This window comes from Phlebotomus argentipes, unplaced genomic scaffold (genome assembly GCF_947086385.1).
Source record: "Phlebotomus argentipes unplaced genomic scaffold, Phlebotomus argentipes genome assembly contig_33, whole genome shotgun sequence".
Lineage (NCBI taxonomy): Eukaryota > Metazoa > Arthropoda > Insecta > Diptera > Psychodidae > Phlebotomus > Phlebotomus argentipes.
Genome location: NW_026776167.1, coordinates 470,671 through 492,639, shown reverse-complemented (window position 1 = coordinate 492,639; position 21,969 = coordinate 470,671). Strand labels below are relative to the sequence as shown.

General features: G+C 36.4%; 1 protein-coding gene across 2 annotated transcripts in view; it reads left to right on the top strand.

Moving 5' to 3' along the window:
• The window catches only part of LOC132256920 (max dimerization protein 1-like), a 114,051-nt gene that overhangs the window by 78,299 nt on the left and 13,783 nt on the right, over positions 1-21,969 (top strand). For both annotated transcript variants that reach the window (XM_059753527.1, XM_059753528.1), the window contains exon 4: positions 12,973-13,087. In XM_059753527.1, coding sequence (XP_059609510.1) covers positions 12,973-13,087 — 115 coding nt within the window. The remainder of the gene's footprint in view (positions 1-12,972; positions 13,088-21,969) is intronic.

The window sequence follows — 21,969 nt, the reverse complement described above, 5'->3', positions numbered from 1 at the left end:
TGTCTCCTTGCGATTCATCACTGTGACAGTGAGTGCCCAATTGAAGAGGTAGGGATTAACCCTTTCATGGCAATAGACGATAGTAGACATGAACTCTTCAACTGTGGAGCAAGCCAGGAAAATCTCTATGAGCCTCACAGCGATCTTCCGGTGTAGCGGAATGTAAATGGAGAAGATCTCATCGAGCAAAATGGATTTCGTGAAATCCAGATTGGGAACAGTATTGCAGTCGGCAATCTTGATGACGACGGTATTTGGCAGAGGTTTGCTGTAATGCGTTAAGAGGTCCGTGCCGTATTTTTGGTACTTTTCATTCAGAAATTGTTCCGAGACTTGAAACTGGTAAACGCGATCACCGAAGACTTTCTTAGGCGTCAAGATTGTCTCCTTGGGACGCGTAAAGAGGGCATCGAGGCACTGGAAAAGCACACTGGATGACATGATGACGATATTATTCACTGTCACGACACGATGAAATTCAACTGACTGACCAAATTCAATCACAGTGGCATTTTTATAGTCATACTCATAGATGAAGAGAAACCACATGAGAAGATGAAAAGCCACAAATCAAAATATCTCGGTTTGATTTCGCTATACATTGTACTATACGTCAATTTGTTGCAAATTGCTAAAGTTCACTCACACACAACTTCTTATCGCACTATGGACTTGTACATAAAGAGGAGTTGGAAGAAAATTTTTAATAACATAAAAATCTCAAAGTTGCAAGAACTCAAACACACAGCGATAGAGATGTGCTCATAGTGTGATATTCTTGGGAAATTTTATGATCTCCTTTCAATAGATAATAATATATAAGGAAAAATTCAATAAGATTTCGTTCCATCGCCATCCGGGGTTTGGATGACTCTCGCGCAGACCATAAATTGAGATAAAGTCACAAGCACAATAGGAATTTTTATTGATACATTTCCATTCACTGGGAAAAATGCTTATCACTCCGCCGCAGTGGTATTTATGTATGTATATTCTGGTGCAATTACTCAATATAGAGAAGTGGGGTTTTTGGTATTTTTCCTCCAAGACCGCACAATTTCGAGATTTTTCCTTCGGCATCGCTGAGAGAAATGAGAATATAAAAATCTTTTACAGCACTATATGGAGTGGGTCTCATCACTTTTCTTTTGGCGGATAAACCACTCTATTTTATTTGTCTGTTTTCGCAAGATTTATTTCTGAGATGGATATTTTTCTCAGCAAATTTCCTGACATACATTGATCGTCTTGTTTCATCGGCTGGATTTATTAATTTAGATAAAATTGACGTTATATCAATCCCTGGGAGGTAAAATACAATATCTATTAAGTCATCAAGTTTTCTTATTGGCGACAAAATCAAAACTGATTGTATATTCTATCTATACCTATACTGTAAAGAACTTCTACAGCACAATATGAACTTTCATCAAAATTATTTTGCCATCCATTATATATTTCTCATATTCTTATTTAAGAGCAGCTCTTATGCAATCATTATTCTCACACCCTGAGACGTAAAAGCTTGTGGTGACGTGAAAAGCGAGAAGTGAATCCTTGAGAAGATGAAAAAAAAGTCGTTATAAGTGATCAAAGCTTTTTGTCTCATCACATTCTTTTGTGCTTCCAGAGTCATGAGCAAAACATAAAAAGCCTTCCAAAAGGAAAGTAAGAAATAAGACTTCTCTGCACAGAAAAAAGCACAAAACCGCTTTTCCCTTCTTCAAATTAACAACTAAAAAATCGACTTGTGTTAAAATTCTTCTTGACGTGAATGACGGTGGAAAAAATGTTTCACGATAAATTCTAGAGAGCTTTTTCAAATATTAATGAAAAGAGAATACAACGATGGCGCATTTGGAGCTTTTCACCTAAGCTTACACACTATTAACGACCTTTTATTGTACTCTATGGAGAACTTAAACAATATGACGGAATATTCCTGCGAAAATGATGACCTTTTATGCTTGTGCCTTCGCATAGACAACAAAAGTTTACACACACTCATTGGCAGAGGCTTTTTGTTTCTTGGCATTCCAGACGACGAAGGATAATAACGTTTTCATTCTGTCTGTGCCTTTCAACCCTCGAGCATGGCTTTATAGTATTTAGACATACCATACACAATATTCATATATTTGCATGTGACTTTTAGCAGAAAATTAACATTTGTCTAATATGTGGATGATGGAGGCATTTTCCCCATTTACACCATTATCGTCTCCATAAAAACCCTTTTTTCACTCTCTCCATCTCGGCAAATATTAATTAAATTTTATGGTATTTGTCTCTATTTCATATTTTAGCGAGAAAAATGGGCAAAGTTCTTCTTGACTTTTGCGTCACACAAAAAGTGCCCGTTCGAGAGCTTTCGGGTATAGCTTTTGGCCTCTGGTTGGACAACATCCAACATTGCCAAATGTCTTTCAGTGGGTTATTTCGCCAACGTACGAATTTTACGAGGGCAAACCGGATTTTTTTACGGTTCACGCGTAAAAATGTGAAAAATGTAATTAAGTTGTGATAATGTGACGTACACGTGTTGTGAACCACTTCAATCATGCTCCCAAATTGCTTTGAAAGGGATGGAAGTGTGACTTGAGAATGGCAAGTCGGAAGAAGAGTCATAAGTGTAATATTTTGTACAAGAATTTATCACCCGCAAGTCTTGATCAGAGAAAAAAAGACAACCCAAAGCGCTAAACGCAAAATCACCCCAGAAAAGATTCTAATTATTGTTTCGTGTTTCCATTATCTGACATTAGGATGATTTATTTTTTAATTCACAGTACGATATCGCTACTATTCCTTCATAACTCTGGCTTTTCTGGTGAGAGTTCACACACAAATATTGCCCCACATGGCGATTTTGGGTGGTGTGGAGGTGAATATGGTGGGCTATAAAAATGAGAAACGACTATCCAGCCACCCCGAAAAAAGCTCTCACCATGTTAGTACCAGAGAAGCTCATGCCCAATATATATTCTCATCCATATCAATGTAATGTCGGTTAAATAAACTCTCCGAGTTTGCTGGAGTGTATGGCCATGTATACACACACATAATGTTTTATATATTTAGCACACCACTAGATAGACACTATATATGCGAGAAAAGCTCAACATTTTCCCGGGGCATCATCCGGTGCGAGAAAGATTTCCACTCCACCCTAAACTGACCCCATCGTGCCGGGGTTGGCAATAATTCATTGCAAAAACACACATATCATCATTTTATGCACTTGAAGCAATAAATATGAGGAATTATCAGGAAGTGTGGTGTGAGTTTGATAATGTTTTCTTCACCGCCACATTCTCTCCATACTCCCATGATCCAAATATAGGGAAATGGGAGTTAGGAACGCGTCTACTGTTATTAATACATGAAATATCAGATTTGCGAAATCAGAAAACCAAATAGGTATATTTAATCGCAATTTATACTAAGATCATTGAGATCTGCTTCATTTATTCCATGTCGAAGAGAATTCATCAAATTTAGACATGAATTGAACCTAAGCACATTCCATCAATTCCGCATTCTTTGTATTCTGATGGCTTTTCAGAAATATGCATGCAATATCTCTAATAACATTACTCACAATATTCTTATGGTTATATTTATCCCGCTCTGAACGAAAATTTCTAAATTTACTCTTCAAAACACAGATTTTCATAACATTCGTCTTCAAATTTGATAGAACATCCAGCTCAAAGTTATAGATAATTTTTCCTCTTTGTCAAACACATTTTAGAAATACATTGAATGTGACAGAGGAGAAACTTATGCAATCAGAAGCAGTGTGAATGTTCCAATTGGTGATATTTCCTGCCAGAAAACTTCCCTCTTATCTAATACACTTCTTTCCCACAGAATTCACCCACTTTTTGCCAACACTCCCCAACCATGCTGGAGTTCTGTTGGAGTATAATCTAACAAATGGCTTATGTGGCCCCTAATAAATCAATATTATGTTTCACATCATCACTTTGGATAGATATAAAAGTGTGTGCGTGTGTGTGTGTCGATGTTTAAGAAAAACATCCCTTCAGTGAAATTGATAGGAAATTGATTTTTCAGCAATACACACACAGATACACACATTCATTGACTTTGTCTTAAAGGTGAAGAATCAATGATGGGAAGATTACAAGAATTGGGCATGCGAAGGAAGGAGAAAAAAACATAAGCACTTTTGCACCATAAACTCTTTTTCTACACTTCTTGGCCAGTGACTCTCCAACCCTTGAGTTCTCTCTCTCTCTCTCGCTCTCTGTCTCTCCCTCGATAGAAAAGCCATTATCATTGTCATCGTGTATATTTGTGGATCATATTGAAGGCAAACCCATTGACGCACATTGCTTTAGTCAATATCAGAAGTGGAGGTCCACCCCAAAGAAAACGAGAAGGAATTCCCAGTCCACAAACAACAAGCCGTATAATGCAAGTATTAGTTTCACAACACGACACTGGCGAAGAGAATGGGTGGTGAGAATGTTAGAAAACGCCTTTGATGGTGGGTTCAAATGTGATGATGATAGAGTTAAAATAAGGGACATCATCAATCACAATGACGCGTCATAATGACTGATACTTGATACAAATAGACAACAACTCTGAGCATCATCCCGCCATTCTTGTACATTGTTAGCAAACACACAATTCTCCCCAATCATTTCTAGAAATTCACACACGCAAATGGAGTCCAAATTTACCACACAAAGTGAGTTTATGTGGAGGTTTTTAATAGTTCAATAAATCAGAAATCATGGAATTTTCCCAAAATGTCGGGAAGCAAGCAAAGTCGCAATGATAATAATAATAAGAATCAAGATACATATCAAAACTCATTTAGGAAAGTGTCAGTGAAGTGGGTGCTAATATTATTTCGTTGGACGAAAATCAACCCTTTTTTTGTCTTGTGCACAAATCTAGCAATATCCTAACGGCAGTGTGTGTGTATGTGTGTGTGGAAAAAATAGCCCGAAAATCCCCAGTTTTTCCTACCCTTATATGAAATATTTCTGCCTCGCACAATTCGTCATCTTTTTCTTTATCGCACTTCCTTCCTTGGGATTTTTCATTTCCTCTCTCGCCATGTTACTATGCATACTTTCGCCCCGGTGGATTTCCCTAACCACCCCATTCTCAATTCTCCCATGGGTTTCAGGGGCGTGGTAGGGAAAGATATTTATTATGTTCACTCAGTATTTTCATTGTTATTAATTTTTTTTCGTCACTACACTGCAAAATTTTCATGTAATGATTATTGATATTAATTTATTTATTCAAATAATTTTCTTCCATGCCTTAATCTTTAATTGGTAGTTTCATGAGTTGTTATGTAAGATTGTTTATGTTGGCGATTGTTGGAAGATTTCCACAATTTGATGCCATATTCACATAAGAATTTATTTCAATTAATTCCCTGCCAAAATTGAAAGTGATTTATTTTCGTGTGTTCTATCGAGAAATTGAATTATTTTCTCACCCAAAGAGAAATAACACTGCGAGCGAGTTTTGAGCAAATAAACACACAAAACAATTCACTACAGATTTATATTTATCATTGACATGTATAGGTTTCGAGGAAAGATTTCACTCTGCGGCATTTTCAAATTGATTTAGCTATTTACTACGGAAATACTTTTTTGATGCTAGAAAATTCCAATAATCTATTAAGAAATGCTATAAATTTTTCTTCATTTTTCACGTGCAAAATTGTGGAAATTCATTCCTCAAAGGGATCTCTGATTTTGTACTATGCCCATAACGATGAATTTACCCCATGGCTTTGGCAACGAAATTCAATATAAAATGCAATAAACGCTCAGCAATATTACATTATAAAGGCCGAGGTGATGGAGAAAAGGGTGGATTTTCTGTTTCCGGGGTTCGCATTGTGGTCCTTCTTCCCTAACCAACCGCACAGCATATGTAGGTGAAATGTTGTGTATTGCTCCGGAAATGGGAGCACCATTTGAAATTTCCCGAGGAAATTAATCAAGACGAACTAACCAGAAATATTGTGCGAAACATTGTAACTCAAAATGGAATTATTACTACGGGTCAGAGTGAGAGGGGAAATAAACTCCCGATCCACGCAAAGTTGACAGACTATTAATCCTTTCTACCCAAATTCATTTGAAATTATACAACATTGTTAGGCAAAATAGTATAGTTTTACGAAATGTAAAGAAAATTTTTCAACTACGGACAACTTTCACACTCATACTTTATTGGAATACACTGACAAAGTTGATATTTACTTGAATAAAGTCGATGAAAATACTGTCATCATTTCATCACTTACTCGTCTCACATATATGAAAAATTCCATTTTCCACATTGCCGTAGATTTTCAATTTCGCCTTTTCTCACCCCCTAAAATATGTCGTATCTATAAAATTTCAATTTTCAATCAGTCCCAGCCAGTGTCATCTCTCGCCCTACGAGCGCATATATATTCGATAGAAAGCGATATATCTAGTAAAAAGTTCACGTGTCATACGCAAAATCTCATCGATCGTCGTTTTCTGAGCTGGAGAGAATTTCAGAAAAATTCTCAACCTTATTTAATTTCACATCTCTTAGCATCATACATTTATACCTTTTTTATTGCATGAAAGTTCATCGTCAGATTGAAAATTATGACTGAAAAGACTGTATTTTCCTTTTTCAATATTTCAAACGCTTTCAGAAGAGCTTCACTTTAAAAAAAATCTCAAAAGGTCAAAAGCTTTCATCAATTTCTTTAAATTACATTCTGGATTTTATTTGTAATAAATAAATGATATAATGTAACACGTGAACCATTGAGAAATATAAATTTTGTTGAAATCATCCCTCGTCACCAAAAGTTCTCTTTTAGGTCAAGAAATGCGCAAAAGATGAATCTTTCGTCAATATTTGAGGATCTGATAATCTATAAGCGGAAAAACCAACACTGAAATTCACTGAATGTAGGAAAATTGGCTTTTCTTTTGTCCATTGCGTGTGATGTGACATAAATGAACTTACATAAATTGCAAGACTAAGTGCAGAAATATTATGCTCTGCCTCCTTTAAATGATATATGAACAATATTTTTCGATAAATTGTTTTCAAGCCATTGACTTTGCCATCAGCTCTAATGAATTTTTTCTCTTTTTCTCATTTCAGGTGAGTTTTCCGTGCTACAGAGTCCCTCGGACACTGTCTCTGCAAAAATTCGTAAGCACACTTCTCCCTAGCGGAGGGAAATGAAAAGCCAAGTGAAAGCATGCTTTTACTTGATGAAAAAAAACGACAAAATATTCCATGCCACGTTTCCTCTCTGCGGTCTGGAATGGGGGTGGTTAAATTCTAATTTTATTTCCAGACCAATAATTTATTGGTAATAAAAGTAAATAATATCGTGAAAATAAATCACATTTATGACAAAATTATATTTACTAAACACGCGTTGTTGACGACGATGGGTAGTAGTTGAGGGAAATTTTTCGCTTCTTTTCCTGCTTATTCTTTCTTTATTGTTTTTATGATGAGTGTGGTCTTTTTTCCATCGTGCCGTTTTGCCTGAAATTGTATCCAATGTCTTGACTTCTGTGGTGAACAATTCCTTTTTCTCTCTGTTGGCTAAAGTTTTATTTAATGTGAGTGACGCGGAGTGTGAGGAAAAGTTGAGTGAATGAAGCATGAGATTATATATATTGTACAGAGAGAGAAAGAGAGTAAAGCCTATGAATTGGAAATATGTATATACATATGTCTGGAGGTTGCACGATGTGTTATGGCAGGAAAACAAGTTTCTAAGTGCGAAATACAATGACTCAGACTCTGTGTGTGTAATAAGAGAATTTTTGGGGGTATTTCAAGAACAATTCGTAAAGTCTGCTTTTGCTTTGACAATTTTCAACAATAAAAATATTCTTCATTATTTAAAGAAAAATATTGCATTGTACTTCAATTATAATGCAATTTCGATTATTTCAAATTGATAATAAATATTTAATTGGTTGCAAAAATATATAGAACATGAAAATAAATATCTGATCAATAGCGGCATTTGCCCTCGGGGAACCATAAAATTATTTTTGCCTATTATCGTCAAATGCACATTCATGTTAATAAACATGTACAATTGATACATGCAAAGCAGTAGTTTTCCCCCCAACAACCCTGCAGTTCATTACAGTTTCCGCAATTTTCATGATGTGTCTTTCAGACATCGTCCAATTGCATGGGGAAATGGCATGAAATGATGTTTCCTGTATCTCTTTGTTGTATATTTTTTAAGTGAACTGAATTTTCTTTCATTCCCGTTGGAAAAAGACCGAAATGTCTGACCGAAAGGAGAGGCGAAATCATTAAATATCTCTTCAAATTACATGTTTTCATTGTACATAACAATCAAGTTGTACAGAAATGTTATGAGATTTTCCCTGGTAGCGTGGAAAATCATATAAGAGATAAAGCCAAAAAAGTGCTAGATTCGCTGTAATGCACTCGCAGTAAAAAAGAAATACTTCCACTCGAAGGTAGTTTCACGTCAGAAAATACAATAGGGCGAAAAATAAAGACTAAATTACATTCACTTGACTGGGGATTTATTAAAAACAAAACTTTTTCTCAAATATACACGTTCTGAATAGCGCATTGTAGATAATTTAATGCCAAATGTGAGGTCTTGTGAAAGGTGCAGAAGAATTCAAAGATATCGAATAGAAATATTAGTTTTTTGTGCATTTTCCTTTGATTATAATATCTTCGGATATCTGGTGCAAAAAGATTTACAATATTGAAGAACTGTATATTGGAAAGTATATTTTCCCCCAAAGTGTCTTTCACTGCACATTTCCTCTTTAGGAAGAAATTTTCCACTTACCTATCAACTTTCCGAGTTGAACGTGACTTGAAATCTGTTTCGAGATGGAATCTTTAGGGTGCATCACTTAATTATTTGTTTGGAGAAAATGTAGAGCACAAAGATATATGTTGCGTGAATGCAACTTGTTATATTTATCAGTGAACCTGTGGCTTGGATTTGCAATTGATTGGTTGAGAATGAGTTTCCCCGGCGGGAAGATTAGCATTATATTGATCAAACCCGAGGAATATTGGGTTGTCGGATGATTTGTGTGGTCAACCACCTGCCACTTTTTGGCCATAGGACATGGGAAAGAAATTGAAATTAATCAATTCGGCTCAGGTGTTTTCGCCTGTGTTGTGGTTTAAGGGTGGCTTTTTCCCCACAAAAATGAATATCAAATAAACTATTGATTTTATGGGGCTCCCCAACTTCAATTGTATACTTTTTTATACTTCCACGCCTTAAGCATTGCGAGTCACTCGCAAGAGACAGTTGACAACACTGAAACGATCTCGAATGCCATGAGGAAAGGTGAAAAAAGATGGGTAAAGCTTGCGAACTTCGTGGGCTTTTCAGTATTCCCATGGTAATAGAACCCAATTTCGCATGAAAATTTACAGAGCAAAGGAATTTTCTGCTGGGAAACGATGCGAATGCCATTCTCCTTTGCGGACGTCAAGATGAAGATTAAGCATTAAATTTTGTAATTTAACAGAATAAGAAAATTAACAATGATTTTGTTCAGACATAGAATGTTAGCGATTGAGCATGTCAGAAAAGATTTTGCAAACTAAATTTCACAATATTTTGCCTTGTTGGTTTGCGAACATATTCAAAATATCGAAATATTTTCAATACATAAAATTGTGAGCCACCAAATGTCTGATAATAAACCATAACTACATCATCGAGATCACGACCCAATCCAGAAAAGATTAACGATCAGCTCATTATGTTGTGACCAAACAGAATTATGGACAAATAATTGAAAATTCAAGTCCATATGTCAAGAGATTACAGAGGGATAAGAAACATCTATTTAAAAAAAATCCCTTTCACAAGAGGACAATTTATCATAAAAACTGCCCAAATGGCCGAAATCTTGATTTGTTGAGTGCTAACGGTTGAAAATTAAGCAATATTCTTTAATGTCCGTGCCAAGTTTTCACTCTCAATCTATTTCATTTTTCAACCAAGAACTGTCTGACGCTATTCCCGAGTTTCATGTGGCACAACTATCCTTGTTCTCTGAAATGCCCATTTGAGTGCGATAAGAGACCGCACAAGGGGAAAGGAGGGGTGAGAATCAACCATTCAGCAATTTAAGACAGTTTTGGCTCCTTAGCAAGAGATAAATAAAAATTAGCTCTCAACTCTGCAAGCGGCAAGAATAGTTGTATTGTGCAGAGCACGCAAAGTTAACCACACATCGTGATTTCACACACCAAGGGGTGAAAAGGGGTAAAAAGAGGAAATTCTTTCCTTTCATTTCCTTTGGCCACGTTCCAAAGGCAGAGAGTCCCTTTCCTTTGGAGAAATGGCAAAGAGTTTGAGAAATTCCCAGCGATTCATTCTCGTATGTGAAATTCGCCAAAGCTTCACCGTCGAGACGACACTTGATTGAAGTCCCTCTGTCTTGGGCTTCAATTTCACTACTTTGTGCTACGTGTCGTCTTCCTTATTTAAATATATTCACTATCGCACAGACAAAAGGATATGGCACAATGTGACGCCTTGTGACTATGCGAAAGAACACTCTGAGTGCAGTCAAGCTTCAAAGTCCTGTTTGCTCAGCACCGTGGCATCGAAAGGCCCAAAAATATACGTGAATCTACTATAATTTCCTCGTGCGAACATTCACATCACACCATATATCATATCCTCGATGGGAGGAGTGGAAAATTCAAGCCACCCCTTGTCACACCTCTGGATCAGTCACATTGACAGAAGCTCAGTGAATCAAACAAATCAAATAGAACAATTTCATCCGGAGCCCCCTTGAGGCGATGACTCAACATCAAAGATCACGTCACAGCGAAAAGGCTTCCGCATTCATGCTGAATTATTTCAATTTCAGTGTCTTTCCCCATTTTTCTGCGTTCACCATGGAATTTGGGGAAGAATAGAGAATCGCAGGGTGGCAAATTTCTATTTTTGACTTTATCGATATACATACATTACACATAGCTTTCGAGGGTGTCACGACAGCTCGGAGAGACCGAATGAGAATGATGCGTAATGGCTGATTGAAGAAATATTGGATGGAATACAATAACATGGTTAGAACTAATACAATTTATATATGAAATATCAGGGTTGGAGGATTGATTGACCAAAATAAATGTTGATTGTTTGATTCCTTCACTCATGATATTCTCTTTACCCTCGTGATTCCGTTTCATGTGTGACCCTGATTCAATTTCTCACAACAGCAATTTCCTGTTTGTCTGATGATACGCACCAGTGAGAGATGAGAGGTGAAAAAGTTGGAGGTCTAAATTCTTCGTAGGGGGTGAAAGACACTCTTGATTGATGTTGAATCTATTTAGTCCCTGAGCATTATCTTTTTGCGCAACCTCTATATTATCTATCATATTTTTAGTGGATTTCTGAACATGTAATTTTTTTTAAATACCTACTCTATTATTTACAATAACAATTTTTATATAAGTTTTAATTTTCGACAAATGATAAAGCCTTTGTGACAGTACATCCAAAAACTTCCCCAGATAATCCCGACAAAACACTCAAAGGACAAACTGTAGAACTGGGAAAAGTTTAATTAAAATATTTCCTTTTCTTACTACGCTCAACTGAATTTCCCAATTTGCCGTCACACACCATTCACGGCAATCAATTAGCAATGCAGTAGAATGAAAATATAAACAGAAAAAGCAAAAATACACCCAAAATGGTTCGACGACAAAATAGAAACATAAACAAGTGGGGGTTTGTTTGGTGCTAAAAAGCTTTCTCTTGTTCTATGTGTGTGCGGTATGGTGGTAATTGCATGGTGTGAGGGTTTTGTATGGGGAGCTTTTACGCTAATGGATAAATATCGAAATCACTTAAATGCAGCATAAATACTTTACGAGTTTTTTTTCTCATCCCTCAATCTAATGTTCGTATAGTCTAATGTACATACTCGTTACTCGTGTTTCTTCAAAATTTTATTGGCTAATTCTTTTGAGATGTGCATATTGTGCTGAATTGAGATTTTTACTAAATCAAGTAAATCAAATTCATTCGTCGGGATGGTTTCTGTGCTTCACCTTGTACACATGTGCTTCTCTGACAATAGTATTTACCATTATCGCTACCACATTCAGTGTATTTTCTCTTAAATTGTCACTGTGTGGAGAGGGTGAAAAGTGGTGTTAAAATAATGGCCAGAAAATTTTATAACGTGGTCACGAAAGGGAACGAAAAAAAATTAATTGGAGCTTTTGGAGTTCAACTTATATAGTTATTTTATGGGAAGCGATGTTATTAGTGTGCTTCAATACACCACTATTATGGGATCAGCAGAAAATTCACGGCAGCGGTCACTGGGTAAAAAGGGGGTGAAAAATGATTAGACGAAATTCATGGTTTTAAAAAAATCAAACTTTCAGAAGCGATGGCAAAGCCCATGATTATTGGAAAATTATAATGTGTAGAATGTGCTCGACAAATCTGACTGTTTTCAGATGTAACAGTTATTGAGTGTGCGGGGTGGGAACGGGCCGCTCTTATTGAAAGCGACGCAGAATTAGAAAGAGAGTGTGCATGAGTGAGTGAGACAATGGGGATTGAGCGAGGAAATCGAGCGAAGGCATCGTCAAACAGGGTATTTGCCACCCACTCCATCAGCCATCATCATCAAGTCTAAAATACAAATAGAATTTAATGGAAGTTAAATTGAATAGCGAGATCCAACATTGTAATACCTTGCGCAATATTTTCCATTCTCCCCTATCTCCACACCCGCCCCTAATAGAGGGTGCACACAAAAGGTGGAAGGGCTTCAGCGCGTGGCATGTGAAGCATAATAAAGTAACTCCATGTATTAGTAAAATGAGCTGTATTGATTTTATTGTCAACGATTAATGTTGTGTGTATTGTTTTCTATGTCTTTACAGGAGGGCGCATCTAAGAAATTGTTTGGAGAGATTAAAAGACATGGTACCTTTGGGGGCGGATGCCTCACGACACACAACACTAGGTCTTCTCACTAAAGCGAAGCGATTTATTAAGGTAAATATCAATTAAGGCTCCTTCCGTTCGAAATTATCCCCCCTCCAAACAGAAAAAAGAGAAAGGACACAATACACTTAGTCTGTGTTGAAACAGAGTTGATGTGGTAAAGTTTCTTTGACTGTACTTGAAAAGTTCTTCACTGTAATGAAAATCAAATTAAAAGTATATTGATAAGCCAAAGCTTTGATTAGCTTCTTGAGAGCTGAGCTTTTGCGGATTATTCAATTGTTTCAATTATTTAAGATTGAGTCCTTTATAGGGTTCGTCTAATTTTACTGATATGTGCACTTAAGTTGAAGTATTACACTTGTATAATAAATAAAGAACCCATCAAGCTCTGTTGTACAAATGTCAAATTTCCGCACTTTGCTGCCATATTGCTAGGCAAAACAAAAACACTTGTTTGTAAAATGCAAGTCAATGTACTTGGTTCTTACAAGTATTTGTTCTCCTCACACTTAATTATGCAGTTCAGAGTCACATATTTTTTGAAATTATTAATTGAAGGGGTGAATGCTGAAACCTTGTCCATAAATGGCGGAAAAGGGAAACTGTGGGAAATTAGACGTATTCGTGACTTTTATAGCAATATAATTTACCTTTGCGCTCTCTATAATATCAAATGGCGAGGCAATCTCACACAAAAATGCATGGCAAAGTGGAAAACAAGCAAAATACGGCGAGTGGAAAAAATACTCATAGCGATAAGGTTGTATGCGAGGGGTGGAAAAGGCAGGAGGAATGGTGTAGAGTTGAAAATTGGAAAATTTAATGAGACATGCAACACTTTTAGAGTCTCAATGTACAATGTGTATAATTAAATAAATATTTTTTCACCCCAACCACGTGCATAACACGTTAAAACCATCAATATTTTATACACTGGAAGCACTCTCATAGGTGCTTATTTTGCTCCCTGCGCGGCATCCTTGGCTGCGCCACTCACTCTTCGCCCGCCACCCACAGATAAATTGCAATATGGTTGGAAAAGTTTACCCGAACACGAATGCTGAATTAATTTTCGGTGTAAAAGTGAGTGTGCGTTTGTGCCTCCAGTGAATTTTTCTGATATGCATGAGTCGCACAGAAGTACCCGACATTTGCAGCGACATCAATTAAATTGTGTGCATTTCTGTTCACATCAAATTAATACAGTTGAGCACGTGTTTCCTTTTATCATAAATTAAAAATTTGGCATTAAAATTTGAATAAAAGTTTGCACTATAGATGATGTATAGTGCATGTCATTGACAAGAGAAAATGCCCTTTCTTATTCATTCTTCGTGTGCTATTCAACCTTTCACGCTTAGTTTCATGTCGTCCCTTTAATTTACCTCCTTGTCTGTATGTGTGGTTAAAAGAAGGGAAGAAGTAAAATTGTGTGGGTGTTGGTAAAAGTTACTGACATTCAAATTTACTCGACAAGCACTGCATTTTCAAGCGGCCAATGCTCCACATGCACTTGCATGTAAATATAGTACTCTTCTTTTAATATACATAAAATAGATATGTATATTCCTTAAAGATTCATGTGCATTAGGTCCTTTCTCTATCCCAGCACTCTCAATTCATTCGGTGAGTGTTGTGGGAAAGACACGCAGTGTTCTTTGGCTTATTCTGACTCTCCTGGAGCATTCATTCAAGAACCCACCCTCGCACTTTAGGCACATGTATGCATTTATACATGACTTTTAAAACATCATAGCTGTGCGGAATGCTGAGTGGTGAAAAATTGAAATAAGTGAATTGTGAATGATGTGGTGGAAAAGCTGTACTGCTTTTGTGCAATGCACTGCCATGAGAAAACATTTATTTATATAAGGTGGAAGAGAAAATTAAGGATTTTCATAAGCTCATATCTCACAATGAGCTCTCATTCGGATTCTAAAAGCTAGACTAATAAAACACATTTTCAATGAATAAAAGACAACAAACTGCACATAATAAAATCCATTAAAGTATAATCAACATATTGAAATGAATCCTTGTCAGCATTATTGACATTTTAACTGAGAGAAATGAGACATAAAAGCAAACGAAGGAGTAAGAAAAACATTTACGATTGAGAAAAATATTCGTATTGTTGCAAAGAGGGTAATTCTGTGTGGTAAAATGAGAGATAAAATTTCCATTTAATGATTATTCGGAAAATGATGATGTTCATTACGAGCAAATTGATAGGATAAATAGAGTCAAAAGATAATAACTTGTTCTATCGTTCTCTTTGAGTGTCTCTATAAGCTTTTTGTTAACTCCTCGAGTTACCCCCCCAAAATTCACCCCCTCGAATCACTCTGGGTTGAATTTTTATTGCTGTACATTCATAAGGAAGCATCAGTACGGAGTATAATGTATGTACATATACACAGAGAGTGGGAAGAAGGAAAGTTGGTAATAATGCAATGAAAAAAAAAACTGGCGAGAAGTTATAATGTAAAACAAGAGGAAAGTTTCATTCAATCTTCCATGGTTCCTTTCAAAGAAAATTATTACTTTTACTATACAACATTTTATTTCTCTTCCACACCCCAAACATTTGCCTTTATTGCCCTTTTCCTGTGCTCTTCTTTTATCAACTTTTATTCCATCTACCCGAAACACACCCTCTCTTGGCCTTTTTGCACATGCCAAACGGACCAAAATATCAGAGTATGTATATTAAGAGCATACACAACCATAACTCTGGATAAAACATGCTGAACTCAAGATAACAGAGAATTAATGTAAGGAATTGTGAAACTTGAGGATTCTCATTCCTTCACAACAAATTTCGGCCACATTAAAAACAGAACCTAATGTTGTAAATTCAGTTAGAAGACCCTTGTACATATTTTGTCAACACCAAACGTGAAATAATCTCCCATTTCGCCTCTATTTTTATTGCATAAAAATAGCAAATACTGGGAGATGAAATTCTTTTCATCCCTTGATAAGTTACCCTTTGGGAAGGTCTTAAAAAAACCCCAAAAAAATATTCTTCCAATTCAGCCGAGAGATATGTGTAACACTCAAAAGGCATGGTTATCTTTGAATATATACTTTTGCTATATATCTCCCTCGCTCATGGTAAACAATAATAATAGCAAAACTAGAGTGTCAGCAAAAATTCTGTCGTCTATCCAACACTTGTGGGCGACAAAATGGATAAAGAAGTGAAGAAGGGGAAAGAAAAATCGCCATGATAAACCATTTTCTAAGTGACGATAGAGGAAATGGAATGTGAAAATTAAAGATAGGGGAAAAATGAGAATGAAAAGCGAAGTTTTAGTCTCTTGTAGTGATAAAATTGGAAAACGGAAAAATCAAAGGTTCCACTGAGTTATTCATCACCGCAGATGATGAGAGAATTGAGCGTATTATTATTGGAAGATTAATCGGATTTATAAGGATTTTCTGGTCAAGAACTGATCTAACATTTTACGATTCTTTCTTTGCTCCTCTATCTCTGGGGTTCTTAAATAAAAAAAAATTTATAATTTAATTTTAATATTGCATGAATGTGAACACAGTTTGAGTCTAGGATTTTTTAGGTCAAATTGAATTGAAACCAAGATTGATAGTATTTAAATCTGAACTTAGTCTGAAAGGGTGAAGCTTCTATTTTTGTTCACAATAAAATCTATCTGGTCTCAATTTTCTCTGAGTGTGTAAAGATGAGTAGGAAAAGTGCGCTAATTATTTTTCTTCCGTTTCTACTTCATCCTCATTTTCTGTGGTTTCATCAATACAACTTGAATTGAATTGCAGGGAATAATGGATCTAATCCGTATTTCAATAGGTTGAATTCATGACTGAGGTCCAAACAACGCGCGTGAGTGTGTGTGTGTGTGTGTGTGTGTAATAAGGAAGGTTTCTGGCGGGATGGATGAGCCAAAAACGGATGAATTCTATCCCCTTTCACATGTAATAATAAATGTATGAATTGGAATTGTGTGGTGAAGGCATGATTCTCCACACAAAAGGGACACCCACAATTTCTTCATCTATCCCCAGATTCGCAGTAGCGACTCACCATTCGCATTGTATGTAGCATTTATTTCTATCTATCGGACACCAATATATACATGGCTTTCCTTTTCCTTCTTAAACTCATGTTCTCCGGCTATGACTTTCGTCCCAAGTCCTCAGCCTGTATTCAAGAAGCACTACACACTATTCCCATTGAGTTTATGACTTCATAGTTGGATCGTAAAAAGGACCAATTCTATTTCCTTATCCTTTCCACATACAAGGTCTGGAGATGTCCTTAAAGCTCAACCACACTGGACTTCTCATTCTTCACCCCTTCTATGGCAAGTGAGAAAAATTCATCCACATGCGACGTCTCTCTACTATATCAATGTCCAAAGTGCGAGATGATACGGAAAAATGGTGTACAAAAAGGAACAGACATCACATACCGCAATAAATAAATTCGTGGCCTCATATACAAGACGAGAGGATGGCTTAAGCCAAGGAACTCTTCTATACAGAATGAATTTTTGTTGTGATCATCCCTCCTCCATGGAACGTGCCTCGTGGCAATTTTTCCACCAGACACACAAAATCGCGTACAACTTGTAAAAATCATTCATCAAATATTTCACCAGCACGGCGAAGGGAGAAAAACCAGGATCTTCTATTTATATCACATTGAATGAGCTACGGGATTACCAGAAATTATCGTGCTTTCAATCTCTGGCGCGGAGCTTCCTCATTAGCATGAGAATGTCATCAAATTTCTTCTGTGGTTGGGCCAAAATGCGAGCAAGAGCTAGTCAAAAGTTAATGGTTGGAGTTTGAAATATGAGAAAAGGTAGCAATCTGAAAAATTGATTTTAGTTATCGCAATCTTGAGATTCTTCCCTAAAAATGACAACAATTAAATTCTTCATCCAGCAAAAGACCCTTTGTTATATGTCATTCGAAACAATATAGTATTTTATTCCTATTCAACCCTCTGAGAAAGCCAAAACTTCGAGAAAATTCATTGCTAGGAATTTAACCAGGAATTTTTGTTTATTAGATTCCAACACAGAATCATTTTCTCTTATAGTGTTTTCCCTTATCCAATAATCAAACTCAAATTTTGCAGTGTTTTGTGTGCTTAAAGGGGAAAACATAAGTAGCAACAATTTTAATTAGATAAATTTATTGGGCTCATGGCTAAGTGGTGCCTTTCTCTCTTAACCAAAGGAAAGGGTATAAATTTATGGTGCCCGGAGAAATGAGGATTCTGAATTTATCTTCCCCAAACCATCATTCGCGCAAGAAAGGCAAAGTTCTTTATAAATGATTGGTCATTTCTTTCTGACACAACCGACTTACCGAATAATCTTAGGAGAAAAAAACTGATAGATTCCACTTGACCAAGTGTGAGGAATATTAATAAAATACTCCCAAATTGATGATTCACTCCATCTGAACGTGATATAAACTATCTATAAAAATTCTTTCGTTTATCAACCCCCAGTGAATTGTGTATTTGACGTGAATTAAATGCTCCCAAGAATATAAGAAGAACAGGTTTTCCATTCCTTATGTCACTGAGAAATAGGGTGAATTGAGAAGTTTTATTCAGACGGTTCTAACTTGAAAATATGTATATGCCTGAAAAATTGATACTGTCATCGTCACACTTAAAATTGTTATAATTCCACGTTTTAAGGGAAAACGAGGAAAAAAATCAATGCCAAGTTAAGTGATAGACAAGCGAGTGTAGAACACAAATCCACCGACTTTTGAGGCACTCTCATTTGATAATAAAGAGAAACTAGAGATAAGACAATGAAGGGAAGAAGAGTATGCTATTTACTTTCGACTCATGATGAACTTGAGTTTGTGAGTTTTAAGAAATAACCACAGTCACATTGTTCTCCGTCTTTCAACCACCAAGGCAAATAAAGGGATGGCTATTAAACATACCCTGCGATATATTTTTGACTCTTGTCGGCTTTAAAAACTATCAATATGAAGTTTAAAATTATCTGTCTTGTGAGTAAATATGAGGAAATCGCATAAAAATCAAGATAAAATTTTTTAGCATACCTCGTGAGAAATGTAAGGAATTGAAAAATTAAATTTTTTCTAGTGGGAAATATGCGAATGTATGTATAAGAAAAATCTAAAAGCACATAAGGATCTAAAAGTCTTAAACCTCAAAATTTCTCACTCTCAACTTTCTCATTACATGTGGATATAGAGGAAAGAAAAGTCTAAATCCGATTTAGTTTTGTGGTGAAAATTGCACAAAGTTACACATTTACTTGTAGTTTGATGAGACATTCTCGCACTGTGGGATAAATTGTGAAGTTAACGAGGGTGAATGAAGCTTTTAGTGTGAATGAGAAGCTTTGGCTCCAGTCAGTATCAAACTAATTGCTGGCGCTATTATAAAAGGAGAGCTCATTTTCACCGACAAATTTTCACCGTCATCAGCAGAAAAGTGTCGAAGACAGACTGATTTTGCGACTTTTTTCTCGCCCTTTCTGAATTAATAGTTTCTTATTGCATTTGAGATGGAGCAAAATCGCATTTTCCTTCCTTTCTCATGCGAGAGAAATAAAAGAGGGATGGTAAAACAAGTGGTAGAAGTTTAGTTCACCCGAGAATAATTATTTCATTCCGAATTCTGACTTTTAAATGCTCAGTATTTCTATTACAACTTTCAATATTATTTTCAAATTTTTTCAATGATGCAAAAAATTTTCATATCATTCTCACTGTGTTGCCAGTAATCTATTATTTGCAAAGTAAATATTTTTGCCCTATGCTTTTATGTCGGAAAACTCGCTACCTTTCACATCCCTTCCTTGTAAAATACATTGTTTACAAGAAGTGCAAATCCTTCGGTTATGACACGAGGAAGAGTCGAAGGGGAAATCTGGGGGAAAAAGCATGAATGGAAGTACAGGAGTTGAAACCGCACAGACAATGTTGATTGAACAATGTGGGTTTAAAACTCAGTGGTGGGTGAAAGAGCAGGAAAATAATGATGAAAGTAACGACGACTGCATTCAATGGATAAACGCATTGCATGCGGGGTTGGATTGGTTTGGGGTATATGATGAGAGAATGGTGAACATTCAACTGAGTGAGATAAGTTTGTCAAAGAACATAAAATTGTGAATTTACGACCATGATGGTGTATGGCATCAGATGGGAAATAAGTTGCATTTGCTTTTAGGATTGAATAAGAGATACTTTCCATGATGATAAAAGTTACTTCCTTGTCCACTCACCTTCACATCTATTTTCTCTGTCAAGCAATACGACTTTCGCGTAAGAATTTCACCATATGTTACTTACGTATATCTATCTCCCTATTTAATGGCCTGAGAGATTACGGATTAAAACATACACAATTTATTCCTTTTCTTGCACTATCTTAATTCTATCTCGTTAGAGATTTTCTCGCCCACATTCCAACTGCTCTGACCTCGAATTGACCCACAAAATCGGAGGCCGGACGGTGTGTGCATGGGTGGGTATTAAAAAGTGAGGAGGAAGAGCATGTATTTTGGGAAAGTTTTTTTTACCACCGTACTTTGGCAAGGAAAGCAAGGCAAATTGACGAAGGAAAAAAAAACATTCCCTGGAGAAAATACACCCTTTAGCTGCGCTATCTCTGTTCCGGGTTAGGGCGAGGGTGGTGTGGAGCACAGGAAAAAAAGAGGAGAGATAACGAGCGGCCAACTTGAGTCAGTTCCAATCGAGGCGAATAATGGACAGGCTTTATTTGTTTCTCATCCCCATCAACATTAACCCTCACTCAGTGACGCAGTTAATGCAAAAGACAATTCTAATTACGGTCTTTTTGTTTCTTGACAGACGGTTAAGTCAAGAATGCATAGTTTAATTGAGACAAACAACATCATTAAGGCTGTGAATGTGTGATTTTTTAGTTTATGAATATAATATTTTCAACCATATCTGAATAATGGGCCAGACCATATGATTTTGTTCAGTTGTGTGCCCCTCGGTGGCTAAGAGTGAGAGAAATGACCTTTCAGTCATTCTCGCTAGGATACTTTCCAACTGAGGGTGCGCGCTTTATGGATGCTCTCTGGATTAAAGTCAGTGCCTGTTGGCTCACTGTGTTTGCATTTAATTATCAGCCGTAACAATGTTACGTTAAATTGCCAGTTTTAATTATCCTCGAAAATCAGATAATCTATTATTCACAGGTGAATGATATGCTCTTTCTCTTCCATCGACTCTCATGGTTGAGGGATGAAATTGCTTCATAGAGACATTAAATCATCACACACATTATACTTCATGTCTGATAACAGAGATTTCTGTCCATCAATCAAATAATCAACACTTGCAACTCTTTTCATATGCGTATGTGAAACGCTTTGGCAGATGCACATTTACGAGCTTTCATCTTTGCGCCGTATTGCAATCATTTTGGTGGATCAAAGGAAAATGTATTTCCACATATAATGGATAAAAATCGCATTGAAGCTTGCGGACAAAAAAGTTGATTAAAACACGACACATACATAGTATCCCTCTATTTTAACTACAATGTAATACCCGAGATGTGCAAATGCAAAACAGACTCCGTATATCATGCATCAAAGAGCCTAAAAGCCCAAAACACATTCGCATCATTTCAAATTTAATATACAGTGAATGAATTTAGGATATTCACTGACACATTCGACCACCGAATGGGCCTCGGAGCAGGCAGTATGAGTTGATGGGTTGGAGCTCGGAGATGTTTGATGGCAGAAAATGCTGCAAACACATTTCCCATCTAACACATACCGACAACAACTAATTAAAGTTAATGTATTCTATCCATTTAATCTTCCATGATTGGTTTTCGAATGTTCCGTTTCCTGATGTTCAATTGGATTTACATTCATTCACCCCCCGTTCGAATGCCCTCT